This window comes from Ptiloglossa arizonensis, chromosome 6 (assembly GCF_051014685.1).
Source record: "Ptiloglossa arizonensis isolate GNS036 chromosome 6, iyPtiAriz1_principal, whole genome shotgun sequence".
Lineage (NCBI taxonomy): Eukaryota > Metazoa > Arthropoda > Insecta > Hymenoptera > Colletidae > Ptiloglossa > Ptiloglossa arizonensis.
The window spans coordinates 9063274-9088004 of NC_135053.1; the positions used below are offsets into that span (position 1 = coordinate 9063274).

Below are 24731 nucleotides of genomic sequence, written 5' to 3' on the forward strand. Positions count from 1 at the left end.
AAATACATAGACTGTCGTTGGTCTCGCGATACGTTCGGGCAGGATTCGCAGCGAGCTGTTAAAACCCCGGTCAAAGTTGAATCTGATTACTTGGAAAATACACGAGTCGTCTGTGCACGGACGGAAAGAGAGGTAGCTATGAAAAAATAGCTCCGACGATCGAAACGGAACGCAAAATCCGCAAAAAGGATTAACATTGTACGCCCCACGGCATTGTATCGTGTTTCTGTTCGTTTTGCGGTGACCGTCTGCTCGTAATACTGCCGCATATTTCATAACGAGAACAAGCCCGAGAACGTCAACGATGGCAGAGCATCGTGACGCAGAAAAATGAGAATGGAAGAGTCATTAGCGTGAAACAGAGAAGATCATTTCCGCTCGCGCTCTGTATCTCTCGCGCAGGATATTTCGATAATGAGCATTCCCATACGCGTTCCTCGTCACTGATTATTATTTATATATTTTAACTCGACCGTTACACTTCACAACGATTCAAGGGAAACAATTCTCGCGCGCTTCTAGTTTGCTTCTCGAGTGAACGAATTAACGTAGAAATTGTCGTCTAAATGTTCAAGGATTTATTTCATTATAATTTCTTCAACTTATATGCATTTCATCCTGTTAACCTTTGGTTCAATGTACGTATACGTAGACTTAATCGTAGAAATTCAACCGTAATAGTTCTGTCACTCGTTTACGTTGTTTTGTTTTATCAGTCGTTAAAATAAGTTGGAGCAAAATGGGTAATATTCTTCGATTAAAATTTATATCAGGCACAGAGATTGGAAAAATTATAGAAATAGCGTAGGTTCATTCGGAACCTTTGAACAATTATCGCTAGTAAAGTTGTATTCGTTCGAGGTGAAATTTCATTTCGTTTTATAATTTAGATCGTAATTTCGATTCGTTTATCTTTCGTTCGGTATTCACGTAGATTGTTGTTTCGACAAAATTTGTGGTAGTATTTATTCCGTAGTTGAGACAACTTAAAAATTTCTTTGAAAATCAACGTTTTAAAGTACTTACTCGAACAACGGACATTTTAATTCAATATTTCAGAAAACAGCTACTATTGCATACGTAACATCGAGATAGAGATGTCGTTAGTTTCAGTGTCTGAATTTTTAATTGATCAAAGGAGATGAAATATTTCGAAATCGATCGAAAAACGATCGTCATTAAAGACGAAATAAAATGTGTCTTTATCGTATTCGAGCTCCCCAATTTTTATGCGAATAAAAACTTTCACGAGCGATTTATCGATACGACGAAATTTTATACAAGCACCACGAGTGACTAACGTTTCCATCTGGCGTTAGAAAAATCTACAACTCATAAAATAATCGTATTTATTCAACAGCTTTCCGTTAGTATCGAACCATTGCAATTTCCACTTGGACCGAGAGCAAATAAAAAGAAAGAAAAGAAAGAAAAAAAAAACGAAACTGGATCATCGGCTGCTTTTTAATTATCGAACGAGCATTACCCAATTACTAATGCTTACACGATTCATTTCCTTGTAAAAAGGAAACGACGATAATCGTTCATGCAAAATCAAACAAGACGTGTAATTGGCGCGAAATTACGAGCACTCGATCAGAAGGGTCCTGTTCAGGCTAAACGTTGACCATCGAACTCGTGCTTCTTTCTAATCGATTACCCACGTCGATTGGCCTGGTCGACTGCTTGCGCCCAACTTCGAGATGAAACCGAGCCTCCATCGACGTATATAACCGAACGAACCTAAGGCCATCGTGTCAATTCAATCGGAAAATCAAGAGTCGTTGATTCGTTCGGACAACGATTACGTCAAACATTTGCGGTTACTCTCAATTCGTTAGGTAACGACTACGATAATCGCGTAAATATGAAACGATCGGTTTGTTGAAATACCTATCTCGTCGGGATACATTCATTATTGTAACAAAGCGCTACTAATATCACCGACCGTTTGAGCGACGAACGAAATAATCAAGTTACACTTTTATCGGATCAGTCGACAAATGATATTGACTCGATATCGACAAATCGGACAATGTGAATTCAACTAGCGCGTAAAATAATATCCGTGTGCAGATTCATCGACATTATCGTTGAATAGAAATTTATCAATCGAGATTAACTTTGTCGACTTTAGCGAGAAGGTACGTACAATTGAACCATTCCCATGAAATAATAATATTATATTAGTAATTCTTAGAACAATAATAAGGTAAATCTTGCAATCATCGACACACTTTTTCGACGACTTTCAACAATTTCAATTTACTCCTTTTATAACGATTGATCGTTCCGATAAATACAACCGATCGATCGTTGCACGAAACGAAGAAATATGCAAATCGTTCATTTGTCAGCGGTACAGAATTTTTATTAAACAAAAAAAAATAAACAATTATAACATCCGTATGATCCTCGTCGGGGAAACTTCGTTTCACGATTGTGTATCGAAAGAGAAAAGTTTCGTGCTTTGGAGAGAAACACAGTTGTTGCGCGAGTTCGTAAAACGAAGTCCAATGCACGTGAACGAGTTAGAAAGTCTCGGCCAATGGATATAACGCGTCGATATCGTTCAGTTTCCGGTGAAGGAAATAGAGAAAGTTCCCCTTTTGAAATGGCAAACACAGTTTTCGCGGGTCACCGGCACCGGTCCATTGTGGACTTAATTAAAGTAATTACAGGAGGGATGGTGCCGCAACAACGATGTCTCGAGGAGCAACTGGAGAAAAGAGAATCGGAAGCGTCCGAATTGCGTAGAAATTTGCACGAGCTGAGGACAAAGTTTTTCCAGCTGGAGCGAGCTTTTGGAATCAACCTGCAGCTTCAGCTCGGGAGGGAAGCTGAGTTCAATCGCATGAAACACGAAAGGGAAGGTAAATCGTTTCCCAGGTTCGTTTCGTGAATCGTTTTCGATCGTATTTCTTGCAACGCGCGAAATATTATACCGCAAACGAACGAGAAAGAAGCTCGAGATTTTGCTTCGATCGATACAATATACGAAATGGTAAATTAGATCGTGTTGTTTCACTATCGATACCTTCGTACGTGGAAACGGTGAAAAGAATCGATTTATCTAACAAAATAGTTCCGTTTCGAAATACAACGCCCTTTGTAAGTGTACGGTGTCATTCGTGAACAGACTGAGCTCACAGGAAGACAGACCGTGCTATACCAATCAACTTTTTTTTCTTCACTATGTACGTATTTTTCTTTTTCAATGGAAACAAAAGGTACGACCTGTTTCAAACGCACCGCACATTCTATATAGTTTTGTAAAAATTCACACCGTATTTCAGTCGATATAGTCCACGATGCAAATACACGATCGTTAAAGTGAAACTTGTTACAAATTTTTGTTACGCGTCGATAAAATATATATAAAATTATTTCGAAACGACTGTATTCTTAAATGTGAAACATCGAAGAACGCGTTAAATTGAAGAACAAATTTAATTTCGTATTATATACATTACAATAGAACAAACGCAATCTCGCGTAATATACCGCGATGGAACAAATTTAATCGTATACTCTAATCTGTATTGTTCGTCTAGGTAGGTGGAATATTCGATCGTGTGTAATGTTCTTTAAACGATAAATTCAATCCCGTACAACATACCGCGAGAGAACAAGTTCGATCGTACATTCTGGTCTGTTTCGTTCGTACGTGTGCTTTGTACCTTGTTTGCACGAAATATTCAATCCTAAAAGTAATTAATTCGAAGAATAAAGAGCGAGGAATAAATAACCGTAAAATCGAGCAATTTTTCCCGCGAATACAATTAGCAAGGGTACGGTACAACGAAGTAGCGATTACGATGAAACGAGATTCCGTATCGTTCATCTCCGCGAAAAATATAAGGTCGTTAGACATTTTCATCCACAACAAATATTATTTACCCGATCTGCTCACTCTTTCCCCTTCGTTAGCGTTGGACAAATAATAGACCGCTACGGAGAATTTGCATCGAGTCAGGTTAGTCGCTTACGCGAAACGTACCGGAATTATCTCGATCGAATTACCAGCCGGAGTAACGACACGAGATCTGTTTTCGCAGAGAGGAGTAGAATGGAATTTTTTCCCTCTCGAAAAATTTATGAAATTCGATACACTTACTTGGCCCTCTGTCGCGGAAATCCCTAACACGGTTAAATAAGTTCCGTTGCACTTTATTCCTCCAGGATAGTTCGAGCTCGATCGGTGAGTCTCCAGTTCCCGTAGCTGGAAGAAAAATTGTCAAAGTTGCACGTGGCCGTTACTTCCACGACGGAATTTCGAAGTCAAGAACTTTTTGACTCTCTTTCTCTCTCTCTCTTGGCGCGCGAGAAAAGGTGGCACTTTCTCGGGTCGATTAAAAAAGGAAAAGAAAAATTTAGAAAACAGAACTTCCTTCGAAAAGCTGGGGACGCGGTTAGAAATTTGATCCAGAAACATTCTCGGAGCCACTCGAAGTGTAAATTGCCACGAAGTTCGCGCAGCGAACGAATACTTTCGCAAAAACCATCCATTTACAAGTCTGATACGCGACAAAGAGTGCCGATCGGACTTGCCCGTTTTTTCTTCAAATCGCGATCTCTTGAACTCGCAGAAGCGATACCTTGAAAATTAATAAAGCTTCCATCTTGAAATTTGAGCAGCTTGTAGAATACGTGTCGGTCCGCCTATTAAACTACGATAATAATATTATCCGCAATAATTTCTTGTTACCGATAGAAAGATAACATTTCTGTACTCTCTTTACTCTAGAATGGCGCCGTGTCGTGAATTTTCAGTGTTCGACTCGGATAAAGAAAAAAAATATCGTACCGTGTTCTGAAGTCTGATGGTATATCGCGCTTTATGATACACGAGGATACTAATACGGAACTGATTTTTCTAGAGCTACAAAAACTTAACGGCGAAACTCTACAAACGAGAACAGAGCTAAACTCGAGACTAATGAATGCAATACTCGAGAGAGATCACTGGAAAAAAGCTTTTCTTCGACAAAAGGAATTTATCACCAGGTACGTTAAACGCAATTACTTTTAAACTCTGATACTCATTTTTTTGCGCATATTTGTCATTTAAGAATAACGTATGAACGTTAGAGACTCGCGATGAAAGGTTTTTATTTAACTTAAAGTCCTGACCTTGAAAACAGAGCGTCCCCTTTAAGCCGATACAACAAAGTATCCCTTACACGACTAATTGAACAAAAATAAGCTGTAACATATCTTTCACGATTTCAAGAGGGAATTCGAATAATATTATTAGTTTTTAATGCGTGAGCGTTTTCAAGATCATTTGGAGGTCATTTTGTTTCTTTTTTTATCATAAACCAATTTTTACACGACTAATTAAACAAAAATAAGCTGTAACATATCTTTCACGATTTCAAGAGGGAATTCGAATAATATTATTAGTTTTTAATGCGTGAGCGTTTTCAAGATCATTTGGAGGTCACTTTGTTTCTTTTTCTATCATAAACCTATTTTTTTCGTTTTGGAATTCTACTCTAGGTAAAAGTATACGCAACTTTTGTCTGAAATATTTTCTTTTGAAACTTCAATTTCTTAAAATTTTTAAATAAACATCTATAAAATAAAGCAATCAAAATTGAAGAATAGTTTCTATTAATTCTCATATTGTGTTTTTATTAGAGAGCTGTACGAAATGAAATTGGAAAGGAATTTTGAAACAATTGACAAACGAAAAATAACGAAAGTATGTATTTTTACAGGAAATATGAGCAAAAATTCCCTTACAGAGTAACACGTAACAATTAATGGTTATTGTGAAACATTCCTCGTGGAACAATCACTGTTTTACTATATACATCGTGCGTTCATTATTTTTCTTTCCTTTTATTTTATCTTCCAGTTCCTAAATCTGTCGTTTCACGATTACAAATTACCGACCAAAGGTTACGAGTTACAAAGATACGATTACTAGTCGTTTATAATTAATTAGCGGGAATTAATGAATTGACGACCGTTTGATTAATCAACTGCGAAAGTTATCGAAAACGAATCAATTACCGTCCCTTTTCGACAGACTAAATCACATTTATTTATGATCGTTTACTTAACCGATTAAAAAGTAAACAGTTCGAAATAACATTTTACCCCGCGGGAAGGGATCATCGTAATTCCGATTTCACGTTCGGATATGAGTGATCAACCTAACGAAACCGATCCGATCTACCGAATCTGTACCTATCTGTACATTTAACACCGCAATTCCATAGTTCCCTGTTGCGTTCGAGCTTCCGGGGAATAAGATTAATTAACATTTGATGCACGCGTTTACATAGATTCGTACGGTTCAATATAGCCAGTAATCTTGATTTCCATTAATCTCGATTACCCCATGAATCAGGGGCAGATTTCCTGTCGAAATCTTGCAAAAAGGGGACGATTCGACGAGAATGTGAACCAGCGAACGTACGATTCGAATGGTTGAAAATCCAATGAGAAATCCAATTGCATATCAGCACACGTCGACCGAAATACGTCGGGTATCTCTGAAAAATGTACGGAGCGATGTTCACTCTGTCGTTAACCCGTTCTTCTTTTCGAACACGGAACGTAACACATTTTCCACCATTTTTATTTCACGATTCGTTATTATTCATCGTTGAATCCGGTTCCACTTGTTCCTTACATTGACAAAGTCGATACGCTGTTGTACATTAAACAGAGGGCCTTCCGTCCCGCACCGACTTAATTATGCGCAACTAGTCAAGCTGAATATTAACAAGTTCGTTGTATAGTACTATTACACGAACTAGTCGTCACGCGTACCAACTCGATCTTCTATGATAATTGAGTAAGATTCTCCACGCGATAAAACTTTCGATGGTAATAAACCAAATGGTTAAATCTAGAGCAACTGGACCTCGGTTAATTCACCACGGTTCTAGTTTATTTCTAGTTTATTTCTAGTTTATTTTCAACGATAACTGGCAAATGAAATTCTCTGTATCCAATTGAAAGAGTCTCTTACTTTGTTAACTTCGACAGCGTTCGTAAAGTTTGTTATTTGGTAGATAAAAATTATATTACACGGAACGATAACTTTATCGATAACAATGAAGTAGAATGTTTACAGAATACGAATATCACCGAATGTTACCGGTAATATTATTGGGATAGTTCAAATCTCTACTTTTCACATACTTAAACAGTTAAAAGTCCATTGTATTTTGTACGGAAGGCAAACTTGACACAACTGTATCATAAAAAGTGTATTATTAAATGTACAAACCAAAACTGTATTATTAAAAGTGTAAACTCAGCCATGTGCTGTTCACACAAGCTTAACACATTTCTAATCGCCACGTATTTACTACAAATGCTAAAATTTTAGTCTACAAAGCTTCAAATTGTAACAACAAATAATAAAGTCTCAATTTGGGGAGATGAAAAGTGACTCGAGATATCGTATTAATGCAGAAATCATTCCAGAGTTATAAATGGCTTTTTATTTTTTTTCAAACGACGGGAACCATTACCCAATTTAATAGGATATGTCATAACGCTGATACCCGACGATTCGTCGATGATACGCGCGGAAACATCGACTGTTCGCGACGTAAGGTCAACGAGAAATCGAAATACTAGAACATGTACAGTCTTCTTTAGTGTAACGTGTCCATTCTGATCCGTGTGCATGTACTTCTAGACTGCAAACACCGCGTCATCCGTATCCTCTGAACTTTGTGTCATCCTAGCTTACGCGTCCCCGACGAAACCTCTTAAACTTTGCCTTATCCTATCACCCCGTTCCTTACTTCCAAAATCCTTAAAATCCATCGCGTTTCCTCGACTCGAGCAGAGTGCCAGTGAATCCTACATCGATATTCAACCGCTGCACCATGTTCGATCACTTATCCTCGCTATTAGTTTACTTCCAGCTTAAATTCTCTTCCAGTTAGTCTTTGGTTAATAATTCTTCGAAATATACGTTTCGTTAAAAGTCTACCTCGAGTAGATATTTTGTACAATCGGATCGATTACGCCAATGCTATGCACCGATCTTTTTAAATTGTTCAATTTAGCGATTCTTCGAAATATAAGTCTCGTTAATGGTCTATCTCGAGTAGGTATGTACAATATTTAATTTCTGTACATTGCATTAGTAAATCAATCTTTTCATTCTATTAAATTACAAATTTAAGTAGGTATGTACAATATGTAATTTCTGTACATTGCATTAGTAAATCAATCTTTTCATTCCATTAAATTTGTAATTCTTGAATCGATTACGTCAATGCTATGCACCGATCTTCTTAAATTATTCGATTTAGCGATTCTTCGAAATATAAGTCTCGTTAATGGTCTATCTCGAGTAGGTACGTACGATATTTAATTCTTGTACGTTACGCTGTTACATTGATATTTTTGTACTATTAAATTTATCATTCTTAAATCAAGTAAGTATTTATCGGGACAAGATTAAATACTCTTCGTCCAATGGAAGTTACTGCCGCACTGTGATCTCTCACTCGTACATAGACGATTGGGGTTTCTGGTACGCATCAAAGTACCCACGAATCGGAAATTAACTACTATGGAAATTTGATGGCTTATTTACATCACGTAAGAGAAGTGATTAATGCACTATCGGTGGATTATTACACGTCGCTTGTCAGGTATCAGGAAATATTCAGGGGTATCCGAAAATCCGCTCGAGAATTACAAATTGGTCAAACTAAATATAATACGCTTTACGTATCGATCGCGTGTTCTTTTCTTGAAAATCAACCGTAAACAATGTCCAATTAAAAGACAACCTGAAAATGCAATGTTTCATTCGTTCGAGAAAAAAAGAAATATAAAGAGATATTCTCAGCGAGCAAACATCTTGCCCTCTTCGCCACCTGCGCCCGTACCGATTCTCTTCCCGCTTTAATTAATTCCATATTGTTTACTCTCTCCTCCTGCCATTCGGCCAACCGTGAGGTATCTTTTCCCTAATTATGAAAGCGTCTTGTTGCCGTTTCACGCAACGCCCGAAGAATCGTTTATCCCTTCGCCGAGCGTCGTTTCGTTTTCGCATCCCAGTTGGCTCGCAAATCGCTTAATTATAAAACGCGTATAATTAACAACATCTTCCGGTCTTATTCGCGAGTCCCTCCCTTCCAACGACACCAACGGATCCCCTCGCGCCCGAACGAGTCCATTTGAAACTTCTTAATTAACGAGAGGACTAATTTAAAGCTAGCCGAGTTCCATCCGCGAATGCGCCCAATTTCCGTATTTTCTACCTTGGGAGGACGCCACCGGCCAATTTGCATCTCGACGCCATTCGACCACGTATCGCGAATTTATAACATTACTTGTCGGGAAACGGTTAGGAGAACCAGATGCTATCGATAAAATGGTCGCACGCCTTCAACGTTCGTTTCTCTTCGTCCCTTTTTCGCTCGACGATTCGCGTCCCTTCGTCGTAGAGTCTGAAGCGAAATATACAATATTACTCTGCGCGCGTTCTCGCAAATTGCCGCCAATTAGTGAAAACCGCGGAGAATAATACGATAAGTGCGAAAAAGTAATTGAGACGCGAGTGTCGCGATGTTGGCAGGGAATTAAAACGCGCCAGGGAATTAAACGCGTGATTTTCTTCTTGCTCTTTCCGTTCTACGTTGACAACCAAAATGGAAATAAGTTTTTCATTGTTGCGACGAAGAAAGTGTAACGTTACTTTTTAAACACACAACGTTTACGATGTTTCGAATCGGTGATAGGCATCTTTGTAAGATTCGAGACATTCGAATCTGTAATATAAAATCAGAAAAAATATTCCATCGGAGGAATGACGTTGACATCGAGCACGTTATTAAGTTTTTTAAATACATCTTATGCTACGTTTCGGTCACGTGGTATACTCTTCTCCAGGAATGAAAGATAATATTCTACGAAATAAAATGAAAAAGAATACTTCATCGAAAGAACGAGAATAGTATCGAGCAATACAAATAATACAAAACGAGATTACGTTTTTGTCTTTCGAATAACGATCTATTGATTTTAAGTCCAACGATTTGGTAAGCATAATCGACACAGCGTTTTGTATCAAAAAGGACAACTGTGGTATTGTAATTTAGATCCACGTTTACCAACACTTTCCTTCTAGTTACAAGTACACTACTCAAAATTTCAACCATCAATTTTACAAGACGTATTGTATAAGAAAATGAAGAGAGTATGCGGTGAGACAATGCTATCGTTTCGTTTCGTGTAACGATTTACAGCGTCTGAGGCAAACGTTTGCTCCTGCACGTGTTTCAGGTTACGGCCACGAAACTCCCAATTTGCGTTAAAACGTTCAATACTAAGGTACTTGGAGTACCATGGGGCTATTAATATCCCGATGTCACGATACATGTTACAACTTCACTAAACGCATTCTCGAATCCACGTAACTCGCAAAACCGCATTCTAAGGGATCAATTGGTCTGCCCGAGCAATGTTAGGGGGACTCGTATTAATATTGATTGTAGATTCTTGTCATAAACGTCTAATCCTATGGAAAGGATTATGCACGTACAGAGTATTACCGAGAGTGCGCCTCCGAATGTTTTGCCAATAACGTGCATACGTTGCATTCTGGTCGCGTTACGTCTCTGACGACATATTACCAACGACGATGACTATTAATAATAGATAGCCAGTGGAACGAAGACATTGAAATTTTTACAATATGTTTACATACATTTAAAAAAACTTTTAACATAGGTATATATTAGGTATACATATAGGTACACGTGGATATATGTAAAGTATTAGTTCAATCTTTGTTTCTTCGATACGATGGTGTCTGTGTAAGAAAAAATGATGTAACCATAACTGAAATATTTGTATTTGTTAGATTTTTCACCAAATATTTGTATTTGTTAAATTTTGCACCGAATATTTGTATTTGTTAAATTTGTCTTGGAGCAGAAGAAATATGAGAACAATTGCCTGTCATACAGAAATATTGTAGACATTGCTTGTGGAATATCATCGGACAATTTAATTTTGTCGCGTTGCAAATGATAAATTGAGGTAAACGTTTGTGAGAATGTTGTGAAAATTGAAGAATCAAGGACTCCCGGATGGCTTTACAAGCTCACGCTGAAGTAAACGACGAAGTGTTGGAACGTTAACTCTTGAACCTTACGAGCGCCATCGAGTCATAAACCTGGAGGCTAAACGACCAAAAACGCGATATTTCGTGTACGAAGGAAAGTGTCAGGGTCTATTAGATTCGCATTAGCATTGGAGTCGTGTAAAAATCATGACAATGTGATTCTTTTCCGTTTGCTTTTCAACACGGTGTGTGGACGGCCTAGAGCGATCAAATTTTATCGATCCTTTGCGTTTTGGAGGAAGTTATTTGCATAAAATGCTCTGACAAATAATTCAAAGACAACTCGTTTCTATCGTAAGGGTTCGTTTTTAAGGGTGAAAATTGTTATAACGACTTTAGAGAAACAAGTAAAACATTATTCTCAGTACAAGTACGAACACGTTTAATCATTTTTCTCTCTTCGATTTAGGAAAAAGACGATTAATTTACCGCATAGTTCACCGATGGACAACCGAAGTCAACGAAACATCGATTTGTAGGTTTCTGAACGACAAATGATGGCGATATTAAGCCCATGTACTACCTTTCGGTAAGTAATGTGCTAATATTCCGAGTCTATGTCTACGCCAATGCGTTCCAGTCGTTGCTCGTTATCGTTTCGTCTCGCTCTGTTTCGATACGATCCCCTTCGCGACGTTTAACGCGCGATAGACTTGTATCGGTAATAATCGTCTTAACCAATAACGAAAATGCTTCCAATTGGAGATCTTGACTAATTTTATTCGTTGGTATACGATCTCTGAACAATTCATTTTAGCGTAGGTAAGGAATGTCACGGATTGATCGAAAGGATGGGATCGTAAATGGCAACGATTGCTATATTTCATAAGTTGTTGGAATACGTACTGTCCGCTCGCGAGAAGAAGGCCAACGAGTGCTTATATCCCCACTCTAGTTTACGGTATACCGTCTTCCCTGTAGCTATTGGCCAAGAACAACGACGCAGATCGATAACGGCCAATAGTGACAATGCAAGTGGTGGTAAGGAAGCTGGTAGACTTTAAACTAGAGTGGAGATCTAAACATTCGTTGGCTTTCTTCTCACGGACCAAGATACCTGGTTCCCTGCTATCGCTCTGACTCAGCTTTCGTGCCATTGGTTCGCGCAAGAGTAGCAGAGAGGGAACCATGCGGGAACCAGTGTAGCCAGGCAGATAAGCTAAATTTCAAGCCAAAGGAGAGGGATAAGACAGTTAGGCGGGTCAACCTTTAATGCCTTTCAACGTGCGGTAAATTGGGGAAAGTGACGGGTACATCCTGTTGCAAACAATAGATTACACTAGTAATGTTTCCATTGTATTTCTTAATTAGGGGCGCGACGTGGACGCGGGAGATGGTAATGAGAATACCCTTTATTTCTCTCATTCAGCCGTGCAATGCTTGGTAGTCAAAGTCGACTCGTCTAACTGTCTTCAACTTGGATTTAGCTTATCTGGCTGGCTGCACTGGCGGGAACCGACCATGAAGGCTCTCTTTCCACTAGGTGATACAAGAGGAGTCCTAGCCAGTTGTTACGCGGTAGCAGGAAACCAGGTATTCCTATCGTAAACAGACATCAGTTTGTACATAGCGATTGTTCGCAACTAAAACTGGTTCTCGGGTATAGGACCGATTTGCCACTTGCGGAAATCTCGTATGGTCTGGAAAACTAACAGTCGTTTCACTGCAATTAGCAAGCCATTAGCCTGGTGAACTTACCGTTGTAACTATTTTGTTTAATTATTTATACCTCTCTCTCCTGGTCGTTCAGAAATGACTGTACGTTTCGGTACGCCAGTAATACGACAAATTGTTACCAAGGTACAAATTTCGAATAACATTTTTTCGAGAGAAAAATGTAACCTTTCGATCGAATGAGTGTCACGAATAAATCACTCGTTGGTTCGGCACCGCCGCGTTTAATATTTCAATAAAATTGTTCCCATCACTGTCAGTGTGCAATTTCACAAACAAACAATATAATATGTACTGCTGAAACGATATCGCGCCAGTGACACCGTATTGCGCGCAAGAATGGAAATGTCACTTTGAAAATGTCGCTGAAAATCAAATCTGGGTTGATTCGATGACATCGAGGTCATATATCCTGGCGCGTGATACCGATCGACGCGCCGGGGCAACGTAACTTTCAGTTTCACCAAAACAGTGAATGCCACGACAAACGTGACACGTCACTCCGAAAGTGTCGCCAGTGACGACACTTACGGCATTCGGAAAAATCGCGACACTAATTTAAAACGCGATCGGTACTCATTCGCTGCGCAACTTTGAAACGCAATCAGTACTCATTCGCAACGCTACCCTGAAACGCGATCAATTCTCGTTCACTGCACAACTTTGAAACGCAATCAGTACTCATTCGCGACGCTATGTTGAAACGCGATCAATACTCATTCGTAACACTAATTCACACCACGAATTGCCCAACATCAGTAAATGAGTACGTAAAACGTATATGCACCGACCAATAAACAAACTATCCACCACCATAACTAACTACTAAATATATAAGCTACAGGCAAGTACAGTGACAAAGTAATAGGTTGTTCGATAAGTTTTCTCGAACGACAAAACTTATTGAACAAGCTAGTAGTAACAGGAATACTATTACAAACTAACCACCACCATAACTAACTACTAAATATATAAGCTACAGGCAAGTACAGTGACAAAGTAATAGGTTGTTCAATAAGTTCTATGAAACGACAAGACCTATTGAGCAACCTAATACTATACTGTTCGATAAGTTTTATCGAACGACAAAACTTATTCAACAAGCTAGTAGTAACAGGAATACTACTACAAACTAACCACCACCATAACTAACTACTAAATATATAAGCTACAGGCAAGTACAGTGACAAAGTAATAGATTGTTCGATAAGTTTTCTCGTTCGATAAAACTTATCGAACAGTACTGTTCAATGTAATACTATTCAGTAAGTTCTATGAAACGACAAGACCTATTGAGCAACCTAGTACTATACTGTTCGATAAGTTTTATCGAACGACAAAACTTATTGAACAAGCTAGTAGTAACAGGAATGACTCTCCATCTTTGGATGGAGAGTCGAAGGTTGGAGTGCCATTTGTTGCAGCCCTCTCTTGAGACATTTTGTCTAGAGCTCTTCGGCATACCAGCCTCTTCTTTCTTCGGACGGTACTGCCCGATCTGAAACTCCTAAGCCCGAAATTCAATGCAACACGCGTGCGACCGTACAAACGATTCCAGGAACAGTTGATCGCGCAATGCACGCGTGAAGAATCTCGAGCACAACGTTCGTTTCGACGCCTAACGTCGCGACCGCGTCCAAAAAAATGAAAGCAGAGAAATCCGAAGAACAGAAAGCAACGATACGCTCCGTTTGGACCAGCTTCTCGATCAATTCTTCGAATTGTGCTACAGGTGTAGGCACGTCAAATTAATTTATATTAATTTCGGCCACTGTGTACCATAGTAAAAAATGCACGATTTCAGTTTGAAAAAACCACTGACGATCTTGAAATCGTATAAAAAAATAACTTCGAAGAAATTCCCTTCTGACCAGTGTAACGCATCCCTTCGAACGGTGAAACTTCGTCTCGAGGAGATTTTCGATACAATGGTAAATAAATGAGTTTCGGGACCCTATTTTTCGTGACTCGTTTTAACTAAGAACAAGTCTAGAGATCGAAAAGTTACGAATAGCGAAACATCGTAAAAACTCTGATACATTTTTCGAGCACCGCGGTAGAATGTAGCTTTGGTCGTTGAGTTTAAATAACAAAAAGTTATCGCGCAACTTGAACGTGGTAAACGTTTTCGTCATTAGTGCTCGCGCCACGTGCGAGCTCGATCGGTTCTACGATAGGTGGAATTATCAAATTTCTTTGCAGACGGACGAGAAATTCGTCCAAGAACCAAATACCTTCCCGGGTCACTTTTATATCGGTTCTGCATTCGAAAAACATCAGAGAGCTCGCGTTATCCACCGGTCGTGTTTCTTATCTGGACGTAATAGCGAACTCGGAGACAAATCGCGCGAAACCATCGATCTGTTCCCTCCGTAACGGAGCCGAGAAACAAATGGCGGAGTTGTACGTGCGCGTTGCTATCGAAATTTCAGGAAGACGCGGTAGATCTCTCTCTGTGTGGCTCTCGTTCCTCTTGTTCAACGTTACCGGCCGACTGATTCGTATCCTGTAAACGAAAGTAATCAGAATTCCCATGGAGAATATTACGAGGAAGAATTTCCGTGGGCACAATGGTGGGACAGGAAATGCGGCAAATGACCCCTCTCTGTTCACGGAAACGTGTTTCGGTTCTCGACGAAACTTTTCCACCGTCTATCGCGGGCAACGAGCACTTTTCATCGAGTTGTAACGAAAACGTAACAACGTTCGAATCGAAACAATAAAATACGCTACCGCGTGCTCGTATCTCGGAACAATAAATCGTAGATTCTCGCCAGTCGATGTTTTACGCGGAAACGGGGCCACCGGTTTTTGATTCATGCCCCGATATCTCTTCGACGTTATAGAATTAATATTTGCGGCTGTTTAACAATCGTGGAAAAATGGAACGCGGTTACGAATACGCTGAAAGACTCGAATTTCATTTAAACCTAATACAGATCCGACGCGGACTTCGTTCAAGAACGAGTGGATGGGTGAAAACGAACAAAAAATATGCAATATTTTATAGGGAGCTTGGTTTTAGTATAAACTACACTGACACGTTCCGATGATTCTTAGCGATTTCTAATTACATTCGCGTAGCAAAACATTGTTGAAATTATCACCTCCTTCGTCGCACATAAATTATTTCGGTAGAAATACGCGAATTGACACTAACGTAATTTCGCTTTCCTTATTCGATTGTCTCGAAAAGCTTCTGCGAAGGTACACTACCCGCCTTGTATGAAAAAGATTGTTTGAGATAGCGAGCTTTAGCGAACAAACTTCGTCGTCTCCGTGCTGACCCCTCTTTGTTTCAACTTAACGAAATGAAGATATATTGTGTTAGGAAGGATTGAATTTTGCAATCTACGTGCGTGCTACTTTTCTTCATTGTCACTCGCAAGATTCGTCAGAAACCTTTATGTCGTTTATACAGTCGGTTTAACGTATTCTGTATTCAAACTATAGCTGCACTATACTTCCAACTGAACCAGGCTTGAATTCGTGTTACGAAACTTGTCCGATGTAACGTTTCGAGAAATACATCGATCTCCCCGGTAGACGTTTGTTGTTGTTTGGGTTATTGCTCCTACTCTTACCTACTAGGTTCTCGAGTCGGTTTTAAAGTATTTGGAGCGGAACAAATCGGGGATAAAGGAGAAAGAGCGAAAATAAAGATGTGCGCCTTGTCCTAACTCCACCAGAGAGCTATGTACTATTCACAGTTGGAAAAAAAACGAGCAGTCTGGCGTAAGGGATTGAAGGGTCCCCCGTTCCCTCTGTCTGTACCCACCGCACGACTAATAATATTAATACGTGTAACCACTGGTTGATAATGAAATAAATGCTACGATTGACCGTCTTTTTTTGTTATAAATTCCCAAGTGACTTTACAATTTGTTCAGCAAGAACATTCGGTAAATTGTGTCATCGGGTGGGGTTGTACGATCGACCGTAGACAACTGTTATCGAATTGTTCGATTTGTTATCTTTTGAAAGTTTTCTTTCCGACAGATTTCAATTTTGATATAAGCTTTCGTGTAAGAACTGATTTTAATTTTTAATACAAGCTTGCACGTAAGAACTGATTTTGATTTTTAATAAAAACTTCCACGTGAACATCACGGCATAAGTAAATACTTCTTCGTGACTATACCGGGCAATGGACTCGCCTATACGATCGCCTTAGCCAATAACGAAAATTCGTGTTATTCAAACTGGAACGACTAATTTGATTCGTTGGTAACTTACGATTTTTGCGTAGTATCTTGCATTGTTGAGAAGTTGATAAACGAAAGGAACACAGCTACGACTTGTCGTAATGCGTTAACCACACTTGTACACACGCGTGTTTTTAATCACAGTGTATTATTGACCGAAATGGTTTCATGTACTACCAATCGCGTCGTCTGACAAAAAGGGAGAATGAGTCACATCGAGACGAAACGAAACAATGGGACCCAAGCAGTGCGATAATGGGAGTTACGGGAGAGTAAAAGGTAGAGATTAGGTGGAGTCAACGAGGTATCCTTCTTACCATCCCTAATCATCTTTCCAGCAATGCATAATAGGTACGCTGTATCTGGAAAAAAAGTTTGCAAGGAACCAAACACTCGAGGGACCTCTACATCGAACAGTTCTAGATTCCTGTATATTGAGGACGAGAAGAACGAATACTTGCGAGAAAATCGAGGATCCCCGTGTTCATGAACGACGTAACGTGCATCGTGTTTAAAAGTTTCATCGAAAATGTTTTAAAGAGTGCTACGGTCGAGATTCGACGGGTCATTTATCGAGATTTGGATCACGATTGGAGATACGAACAAAGACCATATTTTGGCCGTGTTTGTACGAGTTGCTGATGAACTTTCTTCATCAGGGAACACGAATGTCTCGGTCGTCTAAGGGTTTGTGGCTTTATCGAGCGAAATTTTATAGACGGTATAATGGCTACAAACGCCGGAAGTGATGAAAAATGTATGCGCCAGAAGTGCCTGCAGAGATAGTTAGGAATGACTTCGGAATGGACCTATTATTCCGTTTTCTACTTACTCTTCGTCGAGTCGTAACAAAGTCAATTGGTCGCTCAAGGCCACTTCCACAATCGCCAATTACCCCGGACACGATTCTTATTTTTACGTCGCGTCAGCTTGTCTTTCTTTTGTTGGGGGGAAGGTGAGACAGAGAACACGTGATCGTAGGTTTGAACAAGGAAACGAGAGATTGGGCAACGGAGTAGCGAAACGATATCACGAGAAAGTTCTTTCAGCGATCTTGAGCGACCAATTGATTTTCTACTAACTATGCATGACTGTCTCAAGAATTAATCGTTCGTTAAATAATGTAAATAATATCCAGAAGCTTCTATCCGATGTCGTAAGTGCACTCTCGTGTTACGTTTTAACAAAAGTTATTATTAACTTTTATCAAGTTCGCACCAACAACGTCAGTAGTAAAAATTAATCGACTGTACTCGTACAATATAATCGCGACGAACCTGTTCAAAACCACGATACCGTAAATAATATAAAAGCTGTGGTTTGCTTTTTGGCTCTAACTAGAGAAGTTATTCGAAACGGTGCAGTTTATCATTTTTATAAAATCACGCTAATAGAAACGTTCTTGCAAAGAATTGTAATCTTATGTTCTTTTTCTTAATTATTCTTTTCCTCTGTAATCTTCGTAATATGCAGATCGGTAATATTTGTTGACTTCACTTCGTCGGAAAATCAGTAATTTATATGTCTTCCACTCGTAGTAATTAAAAATTAATGGCTAATTAAGCATATTTTCGATAGTCTGCGTTGTCTCGATTCAATTCCACGGAATGAACGAAAATATTGATATTGAAACACCGAGGGCGAGAGTATTTTATAATATTTTAAGTGAAATTATAGATGCGATAAGTAGTGGTTTTAATCATGGCGGTTTAATTTTCCACCAACGTCCTGGGTAGACGAGCCGAAAGCAATTAATCTCTCGACAGTTTCATTGGAAATAGAGATTATCATTTTCGATCCAACGATCGCGACATTATTAAAGTCTCGCGAGCCGCGAGTCTTGATATAAATTCATTTATCTCTGAATTTGCATAAGGAGCAGAGGTGCCGTGAAAATGTTAAAATTCGGCGGGAAGTTTGGAGATTTATGGAATCGACGGAACTTTTAAAAGCAACTCGGTAACCCGCTCCTTCTTCTGCCATTGTTCGCCGCACCTTCGACTTTTCTCGCGAGTCGAATTTCGAAAACTTTCTCCCTGTATCTTCCTCAGGTCCTTTACTACGTCGTAACTGCCATTTCTCGCCTTGTTTCTCCGGCATAATACGATTTTGATAAACGTGCTTCGAATATGAACGCACAATTTGAAGAAACTTCACGGTCTCATTGTTTTCATTATTCCGGTTAATATATCCGATGACATACGTCGTGTCACCTGCCCGAGTCACCAAATTAAATATTCGAGCCAGCGCTTGTTTCGAACATTTCTTTAATTGTGTTCACTGAAAAAGAATACACGGTCGACGAACCGCATCAGTTAATTTTATTCCGACCGATCATCCTATAGCTCTGTAGCGAAAATATATTTCCGTATTAAAAGTTACAAACTCTGAATCTTCGAATATACGTAGAGTTGTTTGGCACAGTTTCTGAGAACATTCGGGTTCCAGACCGCAACTGATTAACAATAACGTAATCGAATCTTCGTGTCCTTTATTTCTGAATTGCACAATACGTACAAAATAGTGAGACGTTGTCAAAATATTTTTAACACGTTCATTTATTGTGAAATATTATTAACCGAAATTGCAACGATCTTTTACGAGGAAACAATTTTGTTACTATATATTGTTCCTTTCGAACTCTTTACCACCGTGTCGAGAAAAATACCTAGAAATAATATCAAATTTAATCTTCGATCGTAGAAATAAAATGAATTTCAATCGATTCTTTGAACAAATATCCATCACAATATTTTTGCATACCCTGTGTAGTTCTCTAAATACCACCGTTGATAATATTGCCAACGATGAAACGGTCTTTGAAGATTTACAATTATGGATGAACGAAATTGTCCATAACTATTCTTCAACGAGGGAAAATTATACAAATTGAATCATTGAACGTTAGGTGCATCAGATTTCGTGTTGTGCGTCTGAAAGGAGAAAACAATGGCAAAATGTTCTCCGAAAGGAGAAAAAGGATAAGTAAAACAACGATAAAATCGAGTGCTATATCGATGCAAAATTAAACATTGTCATCGTAACATGCACGCTGTGGAAACATGATTCACCATTGTTCAACAAAAAACATGATGTTTGGGCGTATGAATGCCAGTGGAACTTGCAGAGCCGAAGAGATAGAGACCGTGTTCTATCGTTCATCTCGCTCGTGATGAATTAAATCGATTCGCGTCGAATTGCAATGCAAACGTACATCCGAAATTCTATTGAACAATGGAGATTAAAGTATTCCGCTTATCGTTTAAAACTGATTCTTATCGCTTTTCAAACTGATGCGCTAGAAAGAAATCGTTTCGTGGCGCCTACACTAAATGATTTAGCTTTTAATCGCAATGCAGATTTGTAAAATAATATTCTGCCCACATTGTTGTTTCGAATACGATTCGTAGTAGTACTATCTCGGTGAGCTTATATCGAAATCTCTAATAGAAAAGACATTATAGTCACAATTCATAAAAACACAAAAAACTATTAAATATTTTCGATCTCTAATCTTCTACCAATCTGTATTTTTAAAAAGAATAAGTGCTGGTAATAATAATGAACCTTGGTTATTTTTGGTCGAAGAAAATTGTGAAAGAAAGTTAACGAATATGTAACATCAAATGTAACCGTTAACTCGAATAAATTATTATTCGAATAAAACTATGTTGGTCGATCACATTTAGGAAATTGTTGGTCGTCGTATTATCAAATTGTTTAGCACGTGACACATATAATAAATATATGTTAGATAAGTGACATCAATATCGACTTTATATTATATTCCGATAGTACAAAAAATGGTGAAAATAGCTTGTCGATATTCTAACACGATAAGAGTTAACACAAGCGTTTAAGAGTCGTGTTTTTTGAAAATAGAATGTTTCGTGATTCGGCAGATGAATTCAGACAATTAAAACATTGAAGGAGAAAGATCGAGTAAACAAAAATTGACGAGTGTAAAGTGTCATTTCCACTTTTGAAAATTAATTATACGATAAATTTCTTTTTGTATTATACTTCATCCTTAACTTTATAATAAATACTCAAAAATAAAAAGGAATTATATTAAATTCACGCCAGGTTTAATCGACACAAAGAGTTCGTATAAAATTATGAAGCTTTTCGAATCCTCTTTTGGACATTTCGTTCCACGCTTTCTCCAGAGTATTTATTTTGAAAAACGAAGGAAAAGAATTTTCCAAATCCAAGAATGAAAATTCCAATAATTCAACTTATGTGAATACTTCACAACTCCAATAACGGACTTGCTGTCTCGTCGAGGTCTCAATGATACTAGACAGTTGAAATGTATCGATATTCGAAGAAACGTCAAGTACATCTTATCAGTATTAATGATAATTTACTTCAATACCTGTTCGAGACTTCAACGCAATGCTTGATAATCGATACGTATCGGTATTAACGATGGTGTCGTTCAATTAATTCTATCACCAACAACAAACAACTTTCGACCAAACTATTTTGCCTGTCTCTGAAACTAAAGGAGTACAACAGTTAGCTCTGGCCAATAATTAATCGAATAAAATATTGTCCACGTTTATAGCCATCTCTCGATCACTGCGATTCGATAATTCGGAGTAGTTAATACGTAGAGGAACGATGAAAAATGATTTATTTCGATCAGTTTTTCAACACTCAAATTTAGTAATTAGAAATGTAACTAGGGTTACCAAGAAATGGGTCGATCTTCAAAGTTCGAAACTGTTTTGATTCCACCATCGATAGATCACGTCAAAGTTCGTCCTGGTGGTGATTTTGAGAAAACTGATGAACAACTGGGCGGTGATTTTGGCAAAGAGACCCCCCACCCTCCTCCATATTTGCTAAACGTGGCATGTCACGGAAGTTTACCAATCAAAGGAGAAATCCACTCACGTTGGACAAAGCGTATAGTAGCCACGGGTACAACATCACGTTACGTCACTCATGAAACGATAAATCCACTGTCACCGGAACCGGACGTTTACGCGGTTCGGGCTGCGTCGTCGAACTCGTGTTCGTGGATCGTCACCGATCACTGCTAAATCACCAGGTTTTTCCGCTGACCGAGCGACAATCGAACCATTATTTCTCGATAAACGAGAACCTTTGCTATGAAATTCTGCGCCCGTCGATGCAACAAAAACGACGGCTCGGTTTGCAAATACATCGTGGAATCGTTATCAACAATGTGTCACGGCGATAATCTATTTCCGTTGCGATTCAAAAATTTGGTGGACGAAATTAAAAGCACTTCGTTGAAAGAATTCGAACCGACGATTAAAAAGGGGTACCTTCTGCGAGTGGTGTATCGAAAATATTATACAAAAGACGAGAACAAAGTGTCTACTCCGTTTGAATAAATGTTTTCGTAGGAAAGAATTGAGTACGTGTTACTTGATTTAGGTACATTTTGAAAACGATGAAATTACAAAACTTTTAATAACTACGAACAGTACGACTGCTTAATTTTAAGTATATTCTTCGAGCGTCCCGTTAACGATTCAATTATTTATTTTACTGTCGCATATCGTCGAGAAAGATCTTCAGGATATTTTCTTACAACGATACGTCTTCAAAAATATGAACAGAGAAAACATTAATATCGTCGACCTTCTACATTTTGGTTTAGATTTCCGTGAGTAAAATTCTTTTCCTTCATTTTTCCAAATAAATACCATGGAAAAAGCGTGGAACGAAACGCCCGAAAGAGGATTCGAAAAGTTTACACTGGTATCGTGTACATTGTCGAGTGTCCGTACTCATTTGCAATTTCGAACAAACTGCGTGATTAGCAAAAGGGGCCCTATTGATAAAACAATTTCATTGAGCGTTGTCTGTTTGCAACATCAAATAAACCAGAAGCCGCTCGTGTATAAAATCAAATGAAAGTTTGTTCCAATGTACGAGCACGTATTTCGCTTGACACGCGTCGCGGAATTGAATCGAAACTAAGTATTCAGTAACGAACAAAAATAACGAATTACCGATATTAAATAGCCGAACGTTCGTAGCGTTAACAATATTATTATTCAATCTTTGTGAAAGTGAAGAAGTTACGAATTTGAATACGCATTGAATTTTGATGCACGCGTGCATCAGAATTTATGTATTCTACGCGTTACGCAAAGTAAAATAATAATAGAATTTATCGTCGATTGTGATATTTTTGTAATCCGTGAAATTTAAATATATAATTATGCAGGTGTGTGTATATTCGTTACGTTCAAATAATCCATCGTCGAATACACGATATCGCAAGCTTGCAATAAATTGCGTACAACTTTTACGAAGGTGGAAGACGAACGACGGATAAGCTTGATAAATGATAAAAATTGTATGGAAAATTGCTGTGAATGAAAATAAATTTAGAGAAGTACCCTCCGTGCACGACTTTCGAATACAACACGAAAACATAAGCCTCTCCGTTTAGTAGTTCCAAAAGCTTCGAACCCTCCTTAGACTTCATAAATATGAATAATTTCGAAACAGACTGAATAATACATGTAAACGAAATCTTCGAGCGATCTTATACCGTCTTTTTGTACCTTGAAATTTGAAATGTACAGCTGTAAGTTTACATCGCCACCTAAATAGTTACGTACATCTACTCGAGTTGTAATTATCTACGCGTCTTTATTGTACGATGTCACATCTATATTCGTAAGCTGGAAGTACTTTTTCGTAAGTCACACATTTTCCAAACCGATTCGCAATGATTCACTCTGAAATCTTAAAATCTCAAAGAATTGCTTCTTTCGTGTCATTTTAGCGTTGTATAATATTTTCACGCACGGTGGAAACGCTTCGATATCGTTTATATTATATTTCACATCACACGGATATAACACGGTCTTTATTAAATACATGAAAATATTTCTCAGTCGTATTACGTTTGAAACAGTGAAAGAAGAACTTTGAATAGTTCATCGGACGTAACACTTTTTCTTCGTGATATATATATATATATATATATATATATATATATATATATATATATATTATTCGTTTATTTAACGATTTTATTTCATCGTGAGGGAAATACGGATTCACAAGCAAGTCGGTGTTTGTAGGGTCGCGCGAACGTTTCCAGTTACACAGACCATCCTGTATATGCAGATACTTGTTTTACCGCTCGTCAAGAGTACAATCGCGCTGACGAACGTGGCTCCGTGGTATTGATTCACAAATTATGGATAAAATCGAATTGCCTCCTTGATGAGAACGTTGCCTCGTTATTCCGGTCACGAAAATTCAGCAAAAGTTAGTCTTCGAAAAAGACAAATAGCTCGACCAACGCCATAACGTAAACTTAATCCGTTCTGTACGAAATAGTCGAAAGCGTTAGGCATCCATTCGAATTTCAGTATTTTATATAAACTCGGTCAAACAGATCTCATTTCCATGAAAAAGTTTCGATTCGATTTTCACAGTCGTTTTGAAGCAAAGAGCTGTTGATGAAAAGATTTATCGCCCTAAAAGTTAAATTCAAAGCAAAATGTGTTTATTTCTCAACGAGTCGTATTGACGTTACCGCGGACTTCCTGATTGCCTTACCGGTTGGTAAACAGCTTTGAATAAACAAATAACAAAGTTTCAACATAAATAGATACAGATGCAAAATTTCATACTTTCCAGGAGTCGTTGATATTTGGAGCGTATACAATTCGGGTCTGTTAAATTATTTTACGATCAGTGAACTTTGCAGAGGAAATTCCATAATTATT

General features: G+C 38.4%; 1 protein-coding gene across 1 annotated transcript in view; it reads left to right on the forward strand.

Moving 5' to 3' along the window:
* Positions 1-1955: 1955 nt before the first annotated feature.
* The window catches only part of LOC143148374 (uncharacterized), a 39978-nt gene continuing 17202 nt past the window's right edge, over positions 1956-24731 (forward strand). The window contains exons 1-3 of the mRNA XM_076314668.1: positions 1956-2144; positions 2682-2873; positions 4881-5007. Coding sequence (XP_076170783.1) covers positions 2687-2873; positions 4881-5007 — 314 coding nt within the window. The 5' untranslated portion in view covers positions 1956-2144; positions 2682-2686. The remainder of the gene's footprint in view (positions 2145-2681; positions 2874-4880; positions 5008-24731) is intronic.